General features: G+C 42.4%; 1 protein-coding gene across 1 annotated transcript in view; it reads right to left on the reverse strand.

Annotated features, from left to right (window-relative positions):
* Positions 1-881: 881 nt before the first annotated feature.
* The window catches only part of AGBL1 (ATP/GTP binding protein like 1), a 1,046,841-nt gene continuing 1,028,546 nt past the window's right edge, over positions 882-19,176 (reverse strand). Inside the window, exon 30 of the mRNA XM_030192481.1 lies at positions 882-1,397. Within this exon, the coding sequence (XP_030048341.1) occupies positions 1,145-1,397 (253 nt within the window). The 3' untranslated portion in view covers positions 882-1,144. The remainder of the gene's footprint in view (positions 1,398-19,176) is intronic.

Here is a 19,176-nt window from a genome sequence, read left to right on the forward strand (position 1 = left end):
ATATATATTCTGTTTTGTATTTTAGGATTTATATGTTTATATAAGTATTGTATGTTTTTGTAGACTCCTGATGCAGGCGTTTTGACCCCGAAACACAGCTGCTGTGTTGAGTCTTTTGCTTCAATAAAGATCACCCTCTTCAATTGATGTTTCCCTTGTTTTTTGGAAGAGCCTATCTACCCTACTCCTTGGACTCTCTATAAGCCTACAGGTCAAATTCAGTCTGCACAACCACAGTTCAGCTGTCAATGCAATAAATACTACATTTTAAAAATTAGGAAATTATTAATACATCCACAGGAATGTGTTCACTCAATGGGGATAAAAGTATGTAACATGAATGAACAATGCACAGACTTTTAACCACATGGGGAGAGCGTAATTTTTAGACAACTGAGCTTGTTTCTTGGATATTATTAACAGAATTGAGCAATAAAGCAACTTGAATATCTTGTGTGATAGCATGGCTTATTCCCTCTTCAAAAAATCAAAAGCAGAAGTGTCCATGTGGGAGTCATGCCCTTCAGTCACAAATGAGAAATAACCCGTTTACATCAGAATTCATAAAATTGTATTGAGAGTGGGTTTTTTTAAAAATAGAGGGAAACTGTTTCTAGGCTTTAAGATTTAATTATTTCCTGAAGTATCAAGAGATACACAATCTTCATTCCCTTGGACCTCTACGGTGCCTGACACACACCTACTTCATTCGACCACAATTCAACCTTGTATTTGCTATTCAACCGAATGGCGAATGCCTTTACGGTACTATGTAAGCCACATTGAGCCTGCAAATAGGTGGGAAAATGTGGGGTACAAACGTAACAAATAAATAAATACAGATAAAACACTTTGTAAGTTGATTTGAAAAATGCCTGTAGCCTACTGAAGTTGTGCTGTTATATTATATAAACACCAATGAACAATTATGAATCACTGCATACCTTTAACAGTGGATCTATCAAGAAAGCACCAAATAAATTCATGTTAGTGCACTTACATATCTGCATAACTCATTTGCTTATTGTTAGGGTATCAAAGCTTTGTTCAACCACATTTTTTGTGTGGCACTGGCCATCTTTTTGGGCAGATTGGACGGACCGTGCAGGTCTTTATCTGCCAACATTTACTATGCTACTTTTAATTAGGGGTACCATCTAAGTGGGGTAGATGTCAAAGGGACTGATTTTCTAGTGGAAAAATTCCTGGTTGAAAGGAAAAGATCATCACGAATTTCGGAACTGCAGGTCTGTCTTTCTTCTGGGCCCTCTTCTGTCTTCAAAGAGCTCTCCTTGATATCTTTGTCAAGATCTGCATAATCTTCCTGATCGGAGCAGCTGTCGGTATTGTAATCTATGTCTTCTGGACATGGAGGCTCATCGTCAAGTTCTCCATTGCTGTAGAGTTACAAGAAATGAAGAATAATTATAAACATAAATGTATATTGTTTCCACAGTGTCAATGCAGGAACCGCAAAGAATCCATAAACACAGTGCACTATATAAATGTTGTATACACTATACATTGAACCCAACTCTGAAATGTTTTCACTTTCCATTTGAAGAAAGAAGATAAGGTTTTTATTTGCATTTGTTATTGTTTAAACCTCATATTGTAAGCATTTGCACGGAGCTAACAGATTCAGCTTTAGAGGTGACTTTCCCTCTAGGTTATAGTCAGTTGCAGAATGGTATCACCTTGTCCAATATTTTGAAGATGGCGACATAAATAGAGAGAAAAAAGGGAAAAATGTCTACCCTTCCCTCCGAACAAAACATGTCTAGTTAAACAAGTATTTGTTCTTCAAGGAAACGCAGTACTGCAAGGGGTGCAATTTCCAACTCCAGCTCTCAACATACCCATTGGCAGCACAGCATCCGTCCACAAAAAGAGGAGAAGCTGAGTGAGAGTATGAGATTGTACCAGCTAATCCCCTACGTCCCCATGAAAACCCATCAATTATTTAGCTGGTAAAAACTTTGCAAGTTCCTTTCTGATAATGAAATGTGGAGGAGTGGCCTGGTCCTGAGTAACTGAGCTTGATTCCCACTTCAGGCACAGGCAGCTCCTTGTGACTCTGGGCAAGTCACTTAACCCTCCATTGCCCCATGTAAGCCACATTGAACGTGCCACGAGTGGGAATGCACAGGGTACAAATGTAACAAAAATAAAAAATATTTTACTAAATGGTGGCAAGTCCACCACGGAACCAAACAGGAACTGGCGCCAGTCTACCAAACAGCTTGGTGGTAGTTCCCAACCCCAGAAAGTATTTTTGTAGTGCCAATGTTTACACAGTGGTAATTGGGCTGTGCCATGCTGCCTCGTTACCGCTGGGTTAGCGCAGGAGCCGTTACCGCCACCTCAATGGATGGCGGTAAGTGTTCCCCCCTGAGATGGCCATGTGGTAAGTGGTTCACTTACCACATGGCCATTTCAGCACTTTGCAAAACCAGATCACTGTACCAGTGACTTCATAGTAAGAATCCTGAAAGGTAACTTTAAAACAATACAGGAACGTAAGACCTTTGAAGTCAGAATGATTGAATATTTTGACACCCAACAGACAGGACTTAACAAAGATCTGGGTTTTCTAGCCCATTATAAACCATAAAGTTGTATTGCTATGTTTATCACCCTCCTCCCTCACCTATCCACCCCCATCCTGTTAGACTATCTCTGAAATGCTTTGATGTTCCCATGCATACCTCCTACCATCCCCACCCTGTTAGACTGTCAATGAAATGCTTGGAAGGTTTTCTTATATATACTGTCATCTATCACATTTGCTTATTTCCGATCTGAGGAAGAAGGGCAACCTTCGAAAGCTAATCAAGAAATGTATTAAGTTATGTCCAATAAAAAAGGTATCATCTTATTTTCTTTTCCATGTTTTATTTTGTTTGATTTCTATTGATTACCTTAAAAAAAAGAAAAAAAGACAGCCTTTTATTTGTTATTGAAGCAAGAGGAACTGTCGGTCTTCTTTGTGGCTACTGTATGCCCATAGATCCATACCAAAATACATAATGCTAGAACAGTTATTGAAAAGAAAACACATACACATTTATATATTTTCATATCTTTATTATTATTATTATTATCAGCATTTGTATAGTGTTACCAGACGCACGCAGCGCTGAACACCTGACACAAAGAGACAGTCCCTGCTCAAAAGAGCTTACAATCTAAATAATACAGACAGAGAAGACAGTTACGGGTGAGGGAAGTAATGGGTGAGAAGGAAGGAAGGGACAAGGGGAGGGCAATTGAGTAGTGGCTAGGAGCTAAAAAGCAGCAGTGAAAAGGTGGGCTTTCGGCATAGATGTGAAAACAGGTAGAGATGGAGCTAGACGTATAGGTCCAGGAAGTCTATTCCAGGCATAAGGTGCCGCGAGAGAAAAGGAGCGAAGCCTAGAGTTAGCGGTGGAGGAGAAGGGGGACGACAAGAGAGATTTGTCCAGCGAGCGGTGTTCACGGGGAAGAATGTAGGGAGAGATGAGAGTGGAGAGGTAATGGGGGGCTGCAGACTGGATGCATTTAAAGGTCAGTACGAGAAGTTTAAACTGAATGCGGAAGCGGACAGGGAGCCAGTGAAGTGACTTGAGGAGTGGGCTAGTGTGGGTATAATGATTCTGGTGGAAAATAAGTCATGCCCCAGAATTTTGGACAGATTGAAGAGGAGAGAGATGGCTGAGCGAAAGACCAGTGAGAAGTAAGTTGCAATAGTCCAAGCGAGAGGTGACAAGGGTGTGGATAAGGGTTCTGGCAGCGTATTCAGAAAGTACAGCGGGGTATTTTCAATGATTCCCATAGCAGACCCAGTTTCTCCCCCTTTGTGGTTGCTTCCTGTCTTGCCCGTAAAAAACATCCATACATCCAGTGCCAAACATGGTCATTTCTGAACCAGAAAAAACATCTATCTTTTTAGTTTGAAAATCGCCCATTTTAGATGGTTTTTTGTGCTGTTACTTTCTGCTCAGTGTGCTGCTGTGGCTAAGAAAGCAAATAGAATGTTAGGAATTATTAGGAAAGGAATGGAAAACAAAAAAAAGAGGATGTTATAATGCCATTGTATCGCACCATGGTGCGGCCGCACCTCGAATATTGTGTTCAATTCTGATCACCGTATCTCAAAAAAGATACAGTGGAATTAGAAAGGGTGCAGAGAAAGGCGACAAAAATGATAAAGGGGATGGGACGACCTCCCTATGAGGAAAGGCTAAAACAGCTAGGGCTCTTCAGCATGGAGAAAAGACAGCTGAGGGGAGATATGATAGAGGCCTATAAAATAATGAGTGGAGTTGAACGGGTAGATGTGAAGCATCAGTTCACACTTTCCAAAAATACTAGGACTAGGGAGCATGCAATGAAGCTACAATGTAGTAAATTTAAAATGAATTGGAGAAACTTTTTCTTCACTCAACATGTAATTAAACTCTGGAATTCGTTGCCAGAGAATGTGGTAAAAGCGGTTAGCTTAGCAGAGTTTAAAAAAGGTTTGGACCTCTTCCTAAAGAAAAAGTCCATAGATCATTATTAAATGGACTTGGGGAAAATCCACTATTTCTGGGATAAGCAGTATAGAATGTTTTGTACCTTTTTGGGATCTTGTCAGGTATTTGTGACCTGGATTGGCCACTGTTGGAAACAGAATGCTAGGCTTGATGGACATTTGGTCTTTCCCAGTATGGCAACTCTTATGTACTTATGATCCATGTATTTTTAGGCGTTGGGATATGAACTAAGCGTATTCTATGCGGACATTAGGAGAAAATGTTTTCTGCGTGGATTTTTTAGACCCCCTCCCCAAGCAATTTTGGCTTGTAAGTTATAGAACAGTGCCCAGAACTTAAGAACATAAGAACAGCCATACTGAGTCAGACCGATGGTCCATCTAGCCCAGTATCCTTCATCCAACATTGGTCAATCTAGATCATAAGTGCCAGGCAGAAACCCAAAGAGCAGCAAGATTCCATGCTACCAATCGCAGGGACAGCCAATTAATGATGCCAATCACACATGTAAGTGCTAATATTCTTTGTCTTACATACACATACACACCTATGTTTATGCACCAATTTATAGAATTGCTATCATTGGGGACCTATTATCATACAACGTTTGTACCGGAATTTCAAAATGAAATCCTGGCATGGTTTTCAGCTGACCTATTCCATCTCCGCCTTTGTTGCACAGAACGTCCATGGTAATTTTTCAATAGCCTTCTCCTCCAGACCTTGCTGCGTTGCACTGTTTGACCCTTTGCCTGTAGCCAGCCTCCTAAAAAAGCCAGCAATAAGCATTAGAGAAAATAGGATAGTTTTAAAACTCAGGAGACTATCTCAGAAATTGACCATGTGCTCTTGTTCACCCAAATGATCAGACAAGTGTTTGCAATTCAATTTCCTGCCACAAACAATGCACAGGTCTTATTTCATAATGAACTCCAAGGCACTGTTCCATTTTCCCTGGTATTAAAAATATATAGAAGCTATATGAGGTTTGAAGTTATTGTCATAAGTCTGACAGCAAGGTGAAGGAGCGTCTGGTGAGCTTCCAAACACAAGATAATGAAAGATGCGCTGGTGCTGCTGGACAGAATCTTTTATCTGGGGTCAAGGTCCTCCTGATTCAGGTTTATAGTTACTTTCTGTGATGCAGACAGTGCATACATGGAGAAATGAAGGGAATGTTTGTAGTGCAATGCTGCAGTTTAAAGCCAGCTTCCAGTCAAGATGTGTATTTATTAGCTCATGTTCGGTTCATTAGTGGACCTTAAAAAATTTAAGGACCTTTTTAACTAACCGGTAAAAAGTAGCCTTAGCATGTCAATATGTGGGTCATTTTTACTGCTGGGGTAAAATGACCAATTTTCCAATTTCTAGTATTAATGGCCATGTGCCAATATTCCCATTAGCACGTGGCTATTAGCATGTGAGCCCCCTATTGCCACCTATTTCGAGCTGGTGTAAATATTTGTACCTACAGTTAGGTGTGAAAACGGGGACGTAACGCTAGTATTATACAATGGTAGTTCCATGCTGTCAGAGAATTCAGATGCAGATGATCAGAAGTCCCAGACTGTTCCAAACAGGGCTCTAAAATTAGCACCGGAACAGCACAGTGCATTAACTCCCCTATGATCAAGGCTAATAGCATGACATTTAGGCACGCTATTAGCTCTGATCATAGGGGTACTTCTGCGGCAGGATTTGCCTGGGCATGCGCCCAAGGCACAATCTTCCCACAGAAGTTGTTCGACAAGCCCGGACCTGTCAAACGGCAGAAAAGTTTTTGACAGGTCCTGGATTTTCTCCCGGACCTGTCAAACTCAAGCCCGCTCCTCAACACAAGGCATGGAGGTCCGGTGGATCTCCAGGCCCCACCCACCCTCCAAGCACTACAAAGACCCTGGTGAGGTGGTTCATTGGGACTGCTAGCCCCCCCCCCACGGCCTACCTCATAGTTGAAGAGGGAGGGACTAGAACTCCCTCCCTCCTCGGCAGGTGCTTCCTCAAAATGGCGGCACCCTGCCCTGCCCGGTTCATCCTGGGATGTGCTGGGTGGGGCTTAACTTCCATATAAGGCATCCCAGGATGCACCGGGCAGGGAACCACCCTTTTCAGGAGTTGCCGCCAGAGGATGGAGTGAGTGCTAGTCCCTCCCTCCTCCAATGACAAGCTAGGCAGCGGGGGGGGGGGGGGGGGGTACCAGTGTGGGTGTGGAGGGCTAGCAGTCCCTCTGGACCACCGGGGTCCTTTTTTGTTAGGGGTGGGGCTAACGGTCCCACTGGATCACCATGGATTTTTTTTAGTGTTGGGGGGGGCCCTAGGGGTCCACCAGACTTCCTGGCCTTCAGTTTTGGGGGCACTCTTAGGTTTTACAGTTACGTGAGAAATTCCTGCACCTGTCAAACCTCTTCTGTTGGTCTTCCCCATTCCTCCCTTGCTGGAAAACCCTAACGCAAGCTCCGAGCTGGCATAGGCTTTGCAGTAGGAACAGCACCCTTGTTTGGCATGCTGCCCGCTGATTATATGAGAGGAATGTGGGAGACCCTCGTTTGCATGCATTTGCATGCCATTAGCAATCAGAGCTAGCAAGCATGTTGTTTCAAGCACTCACCGGCTCTTGTCCTGGGGGGGGAGGTTTCAAATGTGGGCACTAGTCTGGTGCTAATTTATTTATTTATTACATTTGTACCCCATGCTTTCCCACACACAGCAGGTTCAATGCGGCTTACATAGTAAATAGAATTACAAAGTATTGTAAGGAGAATATGACAAATTGTAATAAACATAGTAATAGTAAGGTTTTAAGAATATGTAAATTGAACGTGGAAAGATAAACAAGGTATGATAGGCATCTAGTGCCTATATTTGCTTCTGATCATCGGCCCTTTAGTGTGTATGTTTCTGGTCCCTAAATTTCAACACCATTTCTTGAATTTGCCCCATAGTGTTCGCTCTTTTTATAAAGAGTGTGCCCTCAATGACTTTGCTCCCACGATGAAAAAATAGCTAAATGGAAATGAATAAAATGAATATTCCTGGACACTACACATGAAACAAAATAAATAATTTCTGGCTGCCCATCCTTAGTCAGCTTATGGAAACTGTGTTTCATATATCCTTATATTTTGCATAATATAGGAAGAAATGCATTTCTGTTCCTACATTTTCAGAGATAGACTGTATGTAGAATCTGATTTCTTCTGGTTAAAATTTTACTTTGCAAAAATGAGAATGTTATAATGACTTTGTATTGCTCCACGGTGCAACCACACCTCAAATACTGTGTGCAATTCTGGCCATCGCATCTCAAAAAAGATATAGCGGAATTAGAAATGGTACATTGATGTAAATGGAGGCGAGTAGATTTACGGGCTGATATATCAACTAAGCGTATTCTATATACCGTTTATAGAATATGCTTAGTCAACATTGATTTCTGTGTTGATTTTTTTAGGCGCCATATATAGAATCTCCCCTGGTAGGGCTACCACGTGGGTAGCGTGCAACAAATCGACCCTACCACTAGGGTAGCATGGGTACCCGGCGATGCTTGCGAAGTTGACGCGCAGTTTCTCATGGTAGGAAATAATTTTCTATTTTCTAATGTGGGGGCGTTCCTGGTTGTAATCGATAGCGTGGCCACATTGCTGTGCGCTGCCTGATTACCACACGAGTAGCACATGAGTCCTTACCACTGTAGGGGTATTTACCTGAGATCTCAGCTTTGCTGGTCTTGGCCTATACAAGCCTGAACCATTCTTAGAACAATATGGATTCTGCAACCTGTGATTTAAATACATCTGTAACTAGCAAAATCCAGCTTTCTTGCAAAGGAAAATTACTACATAGCATTGCCTGATTACTTCATCCAAGGACATATTCTCTGTATTGCCAATTAGCCCCGTTATCTCCTGGGAACGTTGGGGGAGAGAAGCTCTCGGCTACAGGAATATGCAATCATCCTGGAGGATCTGAGCTAACAAGGAGTTGGCATGACATCTATAACAAGGGTTTGCTTCCGGAACATGCAGGTGGCTGGACATGATGTCATCATAAGTGATTGGTCCATAGGTGTCATATGACCTTTTGGATACCAAAGATTTGGACTGAAGAAAGTTCAGTCGGGGAGAAGAGTGAGGAAAAGAACACGAGAAGGAAGAACACCATATGACTGGCAGGTGGATAGAAAGCTCTGAAGAGCCAGAGACTGTGTTCCTAAACCAGTGAACTACTACTACTACTATTTGACATTTCTAAAGCGCTACTAGGGTTACGCAGCGCTGTACAATATAACATAGAAGGACAGTCCCTGCTCGAAGAGCTTACAATCTAATGGACAAATGTACAGACAATCAAGTAGTGGCAGTCAAATTGGGGCATACCTTGTAAGCAATTGACAAGGTTAGCTCAGCTACAACAAGAACTCATCTACTGACTGTGCTATCTACATTCAGATACATAAATCTTGGACCTTATTCCCGGACTGAGAGGCTCGCTGAAGCTTTCAGCTAGAGACTCTGAGGAATTCCGCTTCTCCACCATTGAAGTCCGTGACCAGACGGCAGGGTGTGTTGTGTTTGAAATAGAGAGGTTTACGTCAGGACTTTGGTCTGTTTATTCAGCTGCTAACTTGTATTCTGCATAAGACAAGTGATAAGTTTTCACAATAATCATTAGAAAATCATTTGTGATTGGTATAATCACTCCCTTCAGTTAGTCTGTAGGATGATATATTGTGTTATCTATTCTGGTGATAATCTAATTATATAGCAAGTAATGTTGTATTTAGCTTGGCATTTTGCTTCATTACTGTTCATATATATATATATATATATATATATATATATATATATATATATATATATATATATATCCTATATAATAAACACACCTCCAACATTCTGAAGCTGACTGCATGGCTGAGGCATTCCTGCTCTCTGTATCCATCTCCTGAATTGACATCACGTACTTCCGGGTTCGTCACAAGCAGAAGTGACCAACCACACAAGGTTTCTCGGCTTCAGAATGTTGGAGGTGCATTCTATTAAATAGGATTGGTCAGTTCCTTGAAGCACAGCCAGAGCTCAGCTTCCTGCACAGTAATGTTCAGACACCAGAGAGAGAGGGGGGGCCTGACACCAGAGAGAGGGGGGAGGTATCTCTGTCACACACACACTCTCTCTCTCACACACTCTCTCTCTCTCACAGTCAATGTCTTTCTCTCTCACTCTCACACACTGCCTCTGACACACTCTATGTACTACTACTACTTAACATTTCTAGCGCGCTACTAGGGTTACGCAGAGCTGTACAGTTTAACAAAGAAGGACAGTCCCTGCTCAAAGGAGCTTACAATCTAAAGGACGAAATGTCAAGTTGAATAGAGGTATAGTGGTTAGGTGCCGAAGGCAACATTGAAGAGGTGGGCTTTGAGTCTTACACTGTATCACATTCACTCTCTATGTGTCACACAGTCACTCACACACTCTCCTGGTCTCATACACTCAGTCTCACAGAGGGTCTGTGTCTCACACACACTCTCTCTCTCTCTCTCTCGCACACACTGTATCTGTGTGAAACACACTCTCTCTCTCACACTGTCTCACATTCGCACTTGCACACACTCTCATTCTCACACACACACACACACTCTCTCTCACAGACACACTCGCACCCAGACTCACTCTCTCTCTCTCACACACACACACTCGCACATTCACTCTCTCTCACACACACAGTCACTCTCATATACACTCTCTCAAACATACACACTCCGATGAAAACCTTGCTAGCGCCCGTTTCATTTGTGTCAGAAACAGGCTTTTTTTACTAGTATATATATATATATATATATATATATATATATATATATATATATATATATATTCTTTATATAATAAAGTCTAATATATTCCATCTGTTGCATGGTTTTGGGTTATTTGCACAGCATGTCATCAGGGCTATAAGAGGTACCCCCTGGACATGAGTTCATTTCATTGTTATCTGATATAAGTACCTCTAAGATCCCTACACCACCAAGTAAATAAGTGACAATAAGGGATCAGGTAGTAAATAGCCACAAGGTACTTTTAATATTAGCACAAGGCCATTTACTGCCCCATTTTTTAAAAAGACCTTTTTACCCACCACGGTAAAAAATGGCCCAGCGTGCGCCAATTTCACACGCCCATACTAGCGCGGGCCACTTTTTACTGCAGCTTAGTAAAAGGGCCCCTAAACCTTGTTGTTTTGGTTTCTTAGATTTTAGACTACTGCCACTCTGAAGCCTTGACAAGAAGCTATTAAACGAGAGACTTCTGCAGATCCTACTGAGTACGAACACGTCTTGAGCCACAGAGAACTAGGAATAGTGCCAAAAAGTAATGGGCATAGAAGCTTGAGAATTTATGTGCGGAATAGATATTCAATCAAATCTTATATTCCCAGAGTTCAATGCCCAATTTCAGGAGGAAAGAGGAAACAACATTTGTACTCATTTAAGCAAAAAAAACGATACCTATACAAAGAGCTAGTGATTTATCTTTGCAATGGAAATCAGCCTGTTACAAAATATTCCAAAGTCTGGATTTTGGAAAGGTATATTTCTTCATAATATTCTATTGTCTCTTCAATACAAAAGAAATTAATGTAAAATAATGGAGACAGGAGAGGAGCAGAATAAGTAAGAAATGTTCGATTCTGTGTTTCTGCCAACATATTGCATTGTTCTGCTGTGCTTTTGTTTGTCAGTCTCCACTGGGAGAAGAGCCTATCCAGCACAACTGAAGACAACTGGAGGCATATGGAAAAGTCATTTTTAGTCCAGGCCTGTGCACACCTTTGCAACAGAAAGCACAAAACCTTGGCAGACTGCTCTTACAACTCTAGTAATATGTCGGGATGGTAAGTGACATGATTTCCTTAGGTACACATACCAAGTGATGCCATAAGTGGGTGATGGCTCCATTTTCACTTAGGGGTTTGTTTACTAAGCTGCATGCCCCAACAAAAAAGCTCCCGACATAATAGTCCCTGACATAACAGCCACTGTCAAAACGGCCTGCCCACAATATAACCCTTGACAAGTTAGCCGCATGACAAAAGGGCCCGATCAGACTGCCCAGAATATGGGACTGCAATTTTTTCCTAATAATCTTACGTTGCCCAACAGGATAACGTTGGTAAGACTATGAAAATGATGACAATATTCTTTGTTTGTTTTTTTTTAATTAGCATGGTGATGGAGGAATAGTTTCTTTAAATATGTCTATTAGATTGTAAGCTCTTTGAGCATGGACTGTCTTTCTTCTATGTTTGTGCAGCGCTGCGTACGCCTTGTAGCGCTATAGAAATGCTAAATAGTAGTAGTAGTAGTAAATAGCAGAACAGATCACCTCTCCCCTCTCCAATCGGTTCAAAACTCTGCTGCCCGTCTCGTCTTCCGCCAGGGTCGCTTTACTCATACTACCCCTCTCCTCAAGTCGCTTCACTGGCTCCCTATCCGTTTTCGCATCCTGTTCAAACTTCTTCTACTAACCTATAAATGTACTCACTCTGCTGCTCCCCAGTATCTCTCCACACTCGTCCTTCCCTACACCCCTTCCCGTGCACTCCGCTCCATGGATAAATCCTTCTTATCTGTTCCCTTCTCCACTACTGCCAACTCCAGACTTCACGCCTTCTGTCTCGCTGCACCCTACACCTGGAATAAACTTCCTGAGCCTCTACATCTTGCCCCATCCTTGGCCACCTTTAAATCTAAACTGAAAGCCCACCTCTTTAACATTGCTTTTGACTCGTAACCACTCGCCTCCACCTACCCTCCTCTCCTCCTTCCCGTACACATTAACTGATTTGCTTACTTTATTTTTTGTCTATTAGATTGTAAGCTCTTTGAGCAGGGACTGTCTTTCTTCTATGTTTGTGCAGCGCTGCGTACGCCTTGTAGTGCTATAGAAATACTAAATAGTAGTAGTACTAGTAATCATGAATTTTGTTTATTTTTATATACTTTATGCAATTGAACGCTGGTAGGAGTCTTAATCAGTGAAGATTTCAGTTGTAGTTTATAATATTTTCTGTGATGTGTTATTTTTTTCTTAGGGGAATATTTTGTGTAGGGGTTATTTTGTCAAAGGCTATTTTGTTAGGGTGTGAAACGTCAAAGGTTATTTTGTTACAAGGCTGTTTTGTCAGGGCTTTTTTGTCGGGGCTATTTTGTCAGGTTTATTATGACTAGGTGCCATAGAGAGGCATAATCGAATGTTGCCGGCGAAATAGATCGCCGGCGATCTATTTTGGCGGCGGCGCTACAGTTGGCCGGAACCGCATTATCGAAAAAGATGGCTGGCAATCTTTTTTTTCGATAATACGGTTTAGCCCGGTCAAATGCCAGAGTTCTCTGGGTTTGAGATGGCTGGTTTTGTTTTTCAGCGATAATGGAAAAAAATGCCGGCCATCTCCAACCCGGCGACATCCAAGGCATTTGGTCGGGGAGGAGCCAGCATTTGTAGTGCACTGGTCCCCCTCACATGCCAGGAAACCAACTGGGCACCCTAGGGGTCAGTGTGGTGGACTTAAGAAAAAGCTCCCACATGCATAGCTCCCTTACTTTGGGTGCTGAGCCCCCCAACCCCCCCCCCAAAAAAAACCCACTACCCACAAATGTACAACACTACCGTAGCTCTTAGGGGTGAAGGGGGCAACTACATGTGGGTGCAGTGGGTTATGGAGACCTCCCATTTACCAGCACAAGTATTACAGGTGGGGGGGCCTGGGTCCACCTGCCTTAAGTGCACTGTGGTACTCACTAAAAGTGCTCCAGGGACCTGCATACACACAGGCCTCTAGGACTTGTTGCTGCTGTACAACCTTGGCACACCAGTTGACACCTGAAGACTAATCTCTTTGAAAAAGCCCTTTATTTGAATAAGCACATTTGAATAAGAATAAGCACGTTTGAATAAGGATCGCGATGGACTGCAAAAAGTATAAATGAGATTGAAGTGGATAGAGCACCGTTCACGGAAGAGAGTGTGTATGAACACCTTGAAAAGCTAAAGGTTGACAAAGCCATGGGACCAGATGGGATCCACCCCAGGATATTGAGGGAGCTCAGAGAGGTTCTGGCGGGTCTTCTTATAGATTTGTTTAATATATCCTTGCAGACGGGAGAGGTTCCAAGGGATTGGAGAATGGCGGAGGTGGTCCCTGTTCACAAAAGTGGTGATAGGGAAGAAGCTGGAAACTACAGGCCGGTAAGCCTCACTTCGATTATTGGAAAAGTAATGGAAGCGATGCTGAAGGATAGAATAGTGAATTTCCTGGAAGCAAATAAGTTGCAAGATCCGAGACAATATGGTTTTACCAAAGGGAAATCATGCCAAATGAATCTCATTGAGTTCTTTGATTGGGTGACAGGAGAATTGAATCAGGGACGAGCTATAGACGTAATCTACTTAGATTTCAGCAAAGCTTTTGACACGGTTCCCCACAGGAGGCTCTTAAATAAACTGGATGGGCTGAAGATAGGACCCAAAGTGGTGAACTGAATTAGGAACTGGTTGACGGACAGAAGCCAGAGGGTGGTGGTGAATGGAATTCGCTCGGAGGAGGGAAAGGTGAGTAGTGGTGTGCCTCAAGGATCGGTGCTGGGACCGATTCTGTTCAATATATTTGTGAGTGACATTGCTGAAGGGTTAGAAGGTAAAGTTTGCCTTTTTGCGGATGATACTAAGATCTGTAACAGATTGGACACGGGAGGAGTGGAAAACATGAAAAAGGATCTGAGGAAGTTAGAAGAATGGTCTAAGGTTTGGCAATTAAAATTCAATGCGAAGAAATGCAAAGTGATGCACTTAGGGAATAGAAATCCCCGGGAGACGTATGTGTTAGGCGGACAGAGTCTGATAGGAACGGACGGGGAGAGGGATCTTGGGGTGATAGTATCTGAGGATTTGAAGGCGACGAAACAGTGTGACAAGGCGGTGGCCGTAGCTAGAAGGTTGTTAGGCTGTATAGAGAGAGGTGTGACCAGCAGAAGAAAGGGGGTGTTGATGCCCCTGTATAAGTCGTTGGTGAGGCCACACCTAAAGCATTGTGCTCAGTTTTGGAGGCCGTACCTTGCGAAGGATGTAAAAAGAATTGAAGCGGTGCAAAGAAAAGCTACGAGAATGGTATGGGATTTGCGTTACAAGACGTATGAGGAGAGACTTGATGACCTCAGTTCGGGCACCTTTTCGAGGCTTGGTTGTGAAAAGAAATTGGACCAAGTAAAGTCGGCCAAATGCTCGTCAGGGACGCCCTTCTTGTTTTCCATTATCGGCCAAGGACGCCCATCTCTTAACCTCGCCCCTGTCCCGCCTTTGGTACACTGCCGACATGCCCCTGTGAACTTTAGTCGTCCCCGCAACAGAAAGCAGTTGAGGATGCCCAAAATCGGCTTTCGATTATGACAATTTGGGCGACCCTGAGAGAAGGACGCCCATCTTCCGATTTGTGTCAGAATATGGGCGTCATTCTCTTTCGATTATGCTGCTGATAGGCACCTACGTGTGCCCAATTTGCACCAAATTGGAGTTACCGCCTGGTTACTGCGTGGCCCTTGTGGTAATTTCAATTTCGATGTGTGTCTGCTACGCATGTCTGAAAAATATTTTTTATTTTCTGGCGCGCGTCAAGTGGCATTTGATGCACGTAGACCATTACCACCCGGTTACAACATGAGACTTTACCACTAGGTCAATGACTTGTGGTAAGGTCTCAGACCCAAAATGGACATGTGGCAATTTTCATTTTGCTGCATGTCCATTTTTGGCAAAAATTTTAAAAACACAGGCCATTTTTCAGCACACCTTAGTAAAAGGACCCCTAAGTTACATGCATATCTCTGTGTGGAATCTAGGTGCCATATATAGAATCCAAGGGTATATGTGAAACCTGTGTGACCTGCCCACTAGAGCCCCCTGCCCTACCCACTATTGCCAATGAGAGGAGGCAGTGGACTGGAAGCAATTTTTGTATGCTTCTATATTTACATGCTGTGTTTCTACACTAAACTATACAGTCCTTGGTATGTCACCCCAGAGGAACAAACCTAATAAAACCCTTATTATCATGGGTTAGTGTATCTGAGTTTTAAAAAGATATGGACAAGTTCCTGGAGGAAAAAAGTCCATAGTCTGCTATTGAGACAGACATTGAGAAGCTACTGCTTGCCCTGGGATTGGTACATGAAATGTTGCCACTATTTGGGTTTCTGCAAGGTACTTGTGACCTGGATTGGCCACTGTTGGAAGCAGGATACTGGACTAGATTGACTATTGGTCTGACTCAGTATGGCTATTCTTAGGTTCTTATGTTGCACTATGACAAATAGTCATACATCCATTTGCCTATTCTATCCATCTGTTTACTAAGCCGCGCTACCATGCATTAATGCCAACACAGCCCATTCACTTTGCCGCTCGGCTTAATAAACAGGGGGGGGGGGTATACTAGGTCTTTCTGTGCGGGCAGTGTATTTTAGGGTCAAGTGTTTCATGGACACAAGCAGGTGTAGACTAGAGAGAGAGGCATTTCTCAATGGTTTCAGCTGGTGTACGCATCCAGAGAGAAATTGTTCTTGGCAGACTATGACTTAGTTATGATTTAAACTGACTTTGGAGGCCAGCGTTGCTCTCATATGGATCATGGTGCTGGCAAAAATAATTCTAATTGGATTGGAAGCAGACAAAAATAATTCATGTAATTCTGATGGAGTGTTTGCAACACTAAAAGCCAAGAGTGATTGTAGAGTATAATGTTACACTAGTTTTACAGATCTTAGCATCTCTATAAATTTATAGTATGCTTGACCAAAATCTAATTTAACTGGCATATGATAGTATGGATTTTATTAGGTTTGTTCCTCTGGGGTAGCGTACCAAGGACTGTATAGTGTAGTGCGGAAACACAGCATATAAATATAGAAGTGCATAAAAATTGCTTCCTCTCATTGGGGATAGTGAAGTGGGTGAGGCACACAGGTTGCACATATACACCGAGTTTCTATATATGGTGTCTAGATTCCGCGTGGAGATACGCACATAACTTAATTGGCACAACAAGGTAATCCGCATTGTTAATAGCACTCAACAAGCAATAACAAACACTAATTGGCAATAATTACAATTTATGCACGGAAATCGTTAAGTGTATTCTATAAAGAACTGTGTCTAAATTGCAAAGAGCACAGTTTAAAATAAGCATGCGTAGCTTAAAAGGGGTGTGTTTATGGGCATTTTATGGATGTTCCAAATTTTTCACGCCTAACTACAGATTACGGGTCAGTACGCCTAAATCTATGTGCACGGATGCACACCAGGTTTTTAATTGTGTAATTGAATGCATGTAGATTTAGGCACTACTGTATCAACTAAGTTTATTCATACACTGAGCCTATATCTTATAGAATACACTTAGTTGCACATGGATGTTTGAGGTGCCATGTATAGAATCTGGCCCATAGGGGTCCTTTTACTAAAGGGCAATGAAACCTAGGCATAGCACATCCGAACATGCTCCAAACGTGTGGAGGAGTAGCCTAGTGGTTAGTGCAGCAAACTTTGATCCTGGGGAACTGAGCTCAATTCCCACTGCAGCTCCTTGTGACTCTGGGCAAGTCACTTAACCCTCCATTGCCCCTGGTACAAAAAATAAGTACCTGAATATATGTAAACCGCTTTGCATGTAGTTGCAAAAACCTCAGAAAGGCGATATATCAAGTCCCATTTCCCTTCCCTCTCGTATTACATAGTAAATGAAATGATGGCAGATAAAGACCTGTACGGTCCATCCAGTCTGCCCAACAAGATAAACTCATTTACATGGTATGTGATATTTTATATGTATATCCGAGTTTGATTTGTCCTTGCCTTTCTCAGGGCACAGACCGTAGAAGTCTACCCAGCACTGTTCTTGTACTAAGTTCTGAAGCTAACGTCGAAGCCCCTTAAAATTTACACTCCAGCCCATCCCTATCTATTCAGTCATGATAAGGGTAAAGACCATAGAAGTCTGCCCAGCTCCCATTTTGTTTCCCAATTACCGGCGTCGCCACCCAATCTCCGCTAAGATTCCATGGAACCATTCCTTCTAAACAGGATTCCTTTGTGTTTATCCCATGCATGTTTGAATTCCATTACCGTTTTCATCTCCACCACCTCCCACAGGAGGGCATTCCACATATCCACCACCCTCTCCATGAAAAAATACTTCCTGACATTAGTCCTGAGTCTGTTCCCCTTCAACCTCAATTCATGTCCTCTAGTTCTACTGCCTTTCTATCTCCAGAAAAGGTTCATTTGCGGATTAATACCTTTCAAATATTTGAACGTCTGTATCAAGTCAACCCTGTTTCTCCTTTCCTCCAAGGTATACATGTTCAGGTCAGCAAGTGTCTCCTCGTACGATTTACAACGCAAATCCTATACCAATTTTGTAGCTTTTCTTTGCACTGCTTCCAGTCTTTTTACATCTTTAGCAAGATACGGCCTCCAAAATTGAACACAATACTCCAAGTGGGGCATCAACTCCTCCTTTCTTCTGCTGGTTATGCCCCTCTCTATGCAGCCTAGCATCCTTCTGGCCACAGCCGTCGCCTATTAACCCTGTGTTAACCAGTTAGCGCTTGTTACTGTGAATGTGCTAAGTGGTTAAGGCTGCCATGCCCACTGTCTACCCATCACATACTCCCTCAAAAAATAATTTCCAAAAATATGTGCTTAGCATGTGCAAAATGCCACAAATGCTTTATTGTGTTTTGCAGTGATCTGATTTTCCCCACACTAAAAATGTGTTAGGGCTTAAGGCTAAATTCAGTAAATGGCGCCCAAATGTGGGCGCTGAAAAAAAATGAGCGCTAAGCACTGTTCTATAAACGACGCTCCAAGTTGGGTGCCATTTATAGAATATGTATTTATTTATGTATTTATTTTTGGAATTTATTAACCGCCTTTATGAAGAGATTCACCCAAGGCGGTGTACAAGCAGGTACAGTTTAACATAAAACAATTTTGTTAACAACATAACAATAATAACAATTGGCAACTAGAAACATAAGTATAATAAATGAGGTAAACTTGAAAACAGCAAATTGAAACCTAAGAATAGGACTACCATGAAACAGGATCAGAAATTTACACGTTTAATAACACTGAAATTTAAATAACAGAGATATAATACAATGCCAGCATACTACTGAAATATAAGCACACAATAGAACATTCAAATAATACGGCGTGATACTAATGCTTTTCTACAATACAGCTTAGCATACAATACATCTTAGCAAACAGCCCAAAACATGGCAGCCAGACTCATATTTGGAAAACCAAAATACGAGCGTGCAAAACCCCTACGAGAGAAGCTACACTGGCTCCCACTCAAAGAACGCATCACGTTCAAAGTATGTACCCTAGTACATAAGATCAATGAGAAGAACGGTAAAAAAAAAACTTAGGGGGGCAACTGAGAGAGTAAAAACTGTACAACAGGCGTGGACGCTGTTCAAAAATACCATCCTGGAGGCCCAGGCCATACATATTCCGCAAATTAGAAAAGAAAGACGGAAGTCCAAAAGACACCCGGCCTGGTTGAAAAGTGAGGTGAAGGAAGCTATTAG

Source organism: Microcaecilia unicolor, chromosome 1, assembly GCF_901765095.1.
Source record: "Microcaecilia unicolor chromosome 1, aMicUni1.1, whole genome shotgun sequence".
Classification (NCBI taxonomy): Eukaryota; Metazoa; Chordata; class Amphibia; order Gymnophiona; family Siphonopidae; genus Microcaecilia; species Microcaecilia unicolor.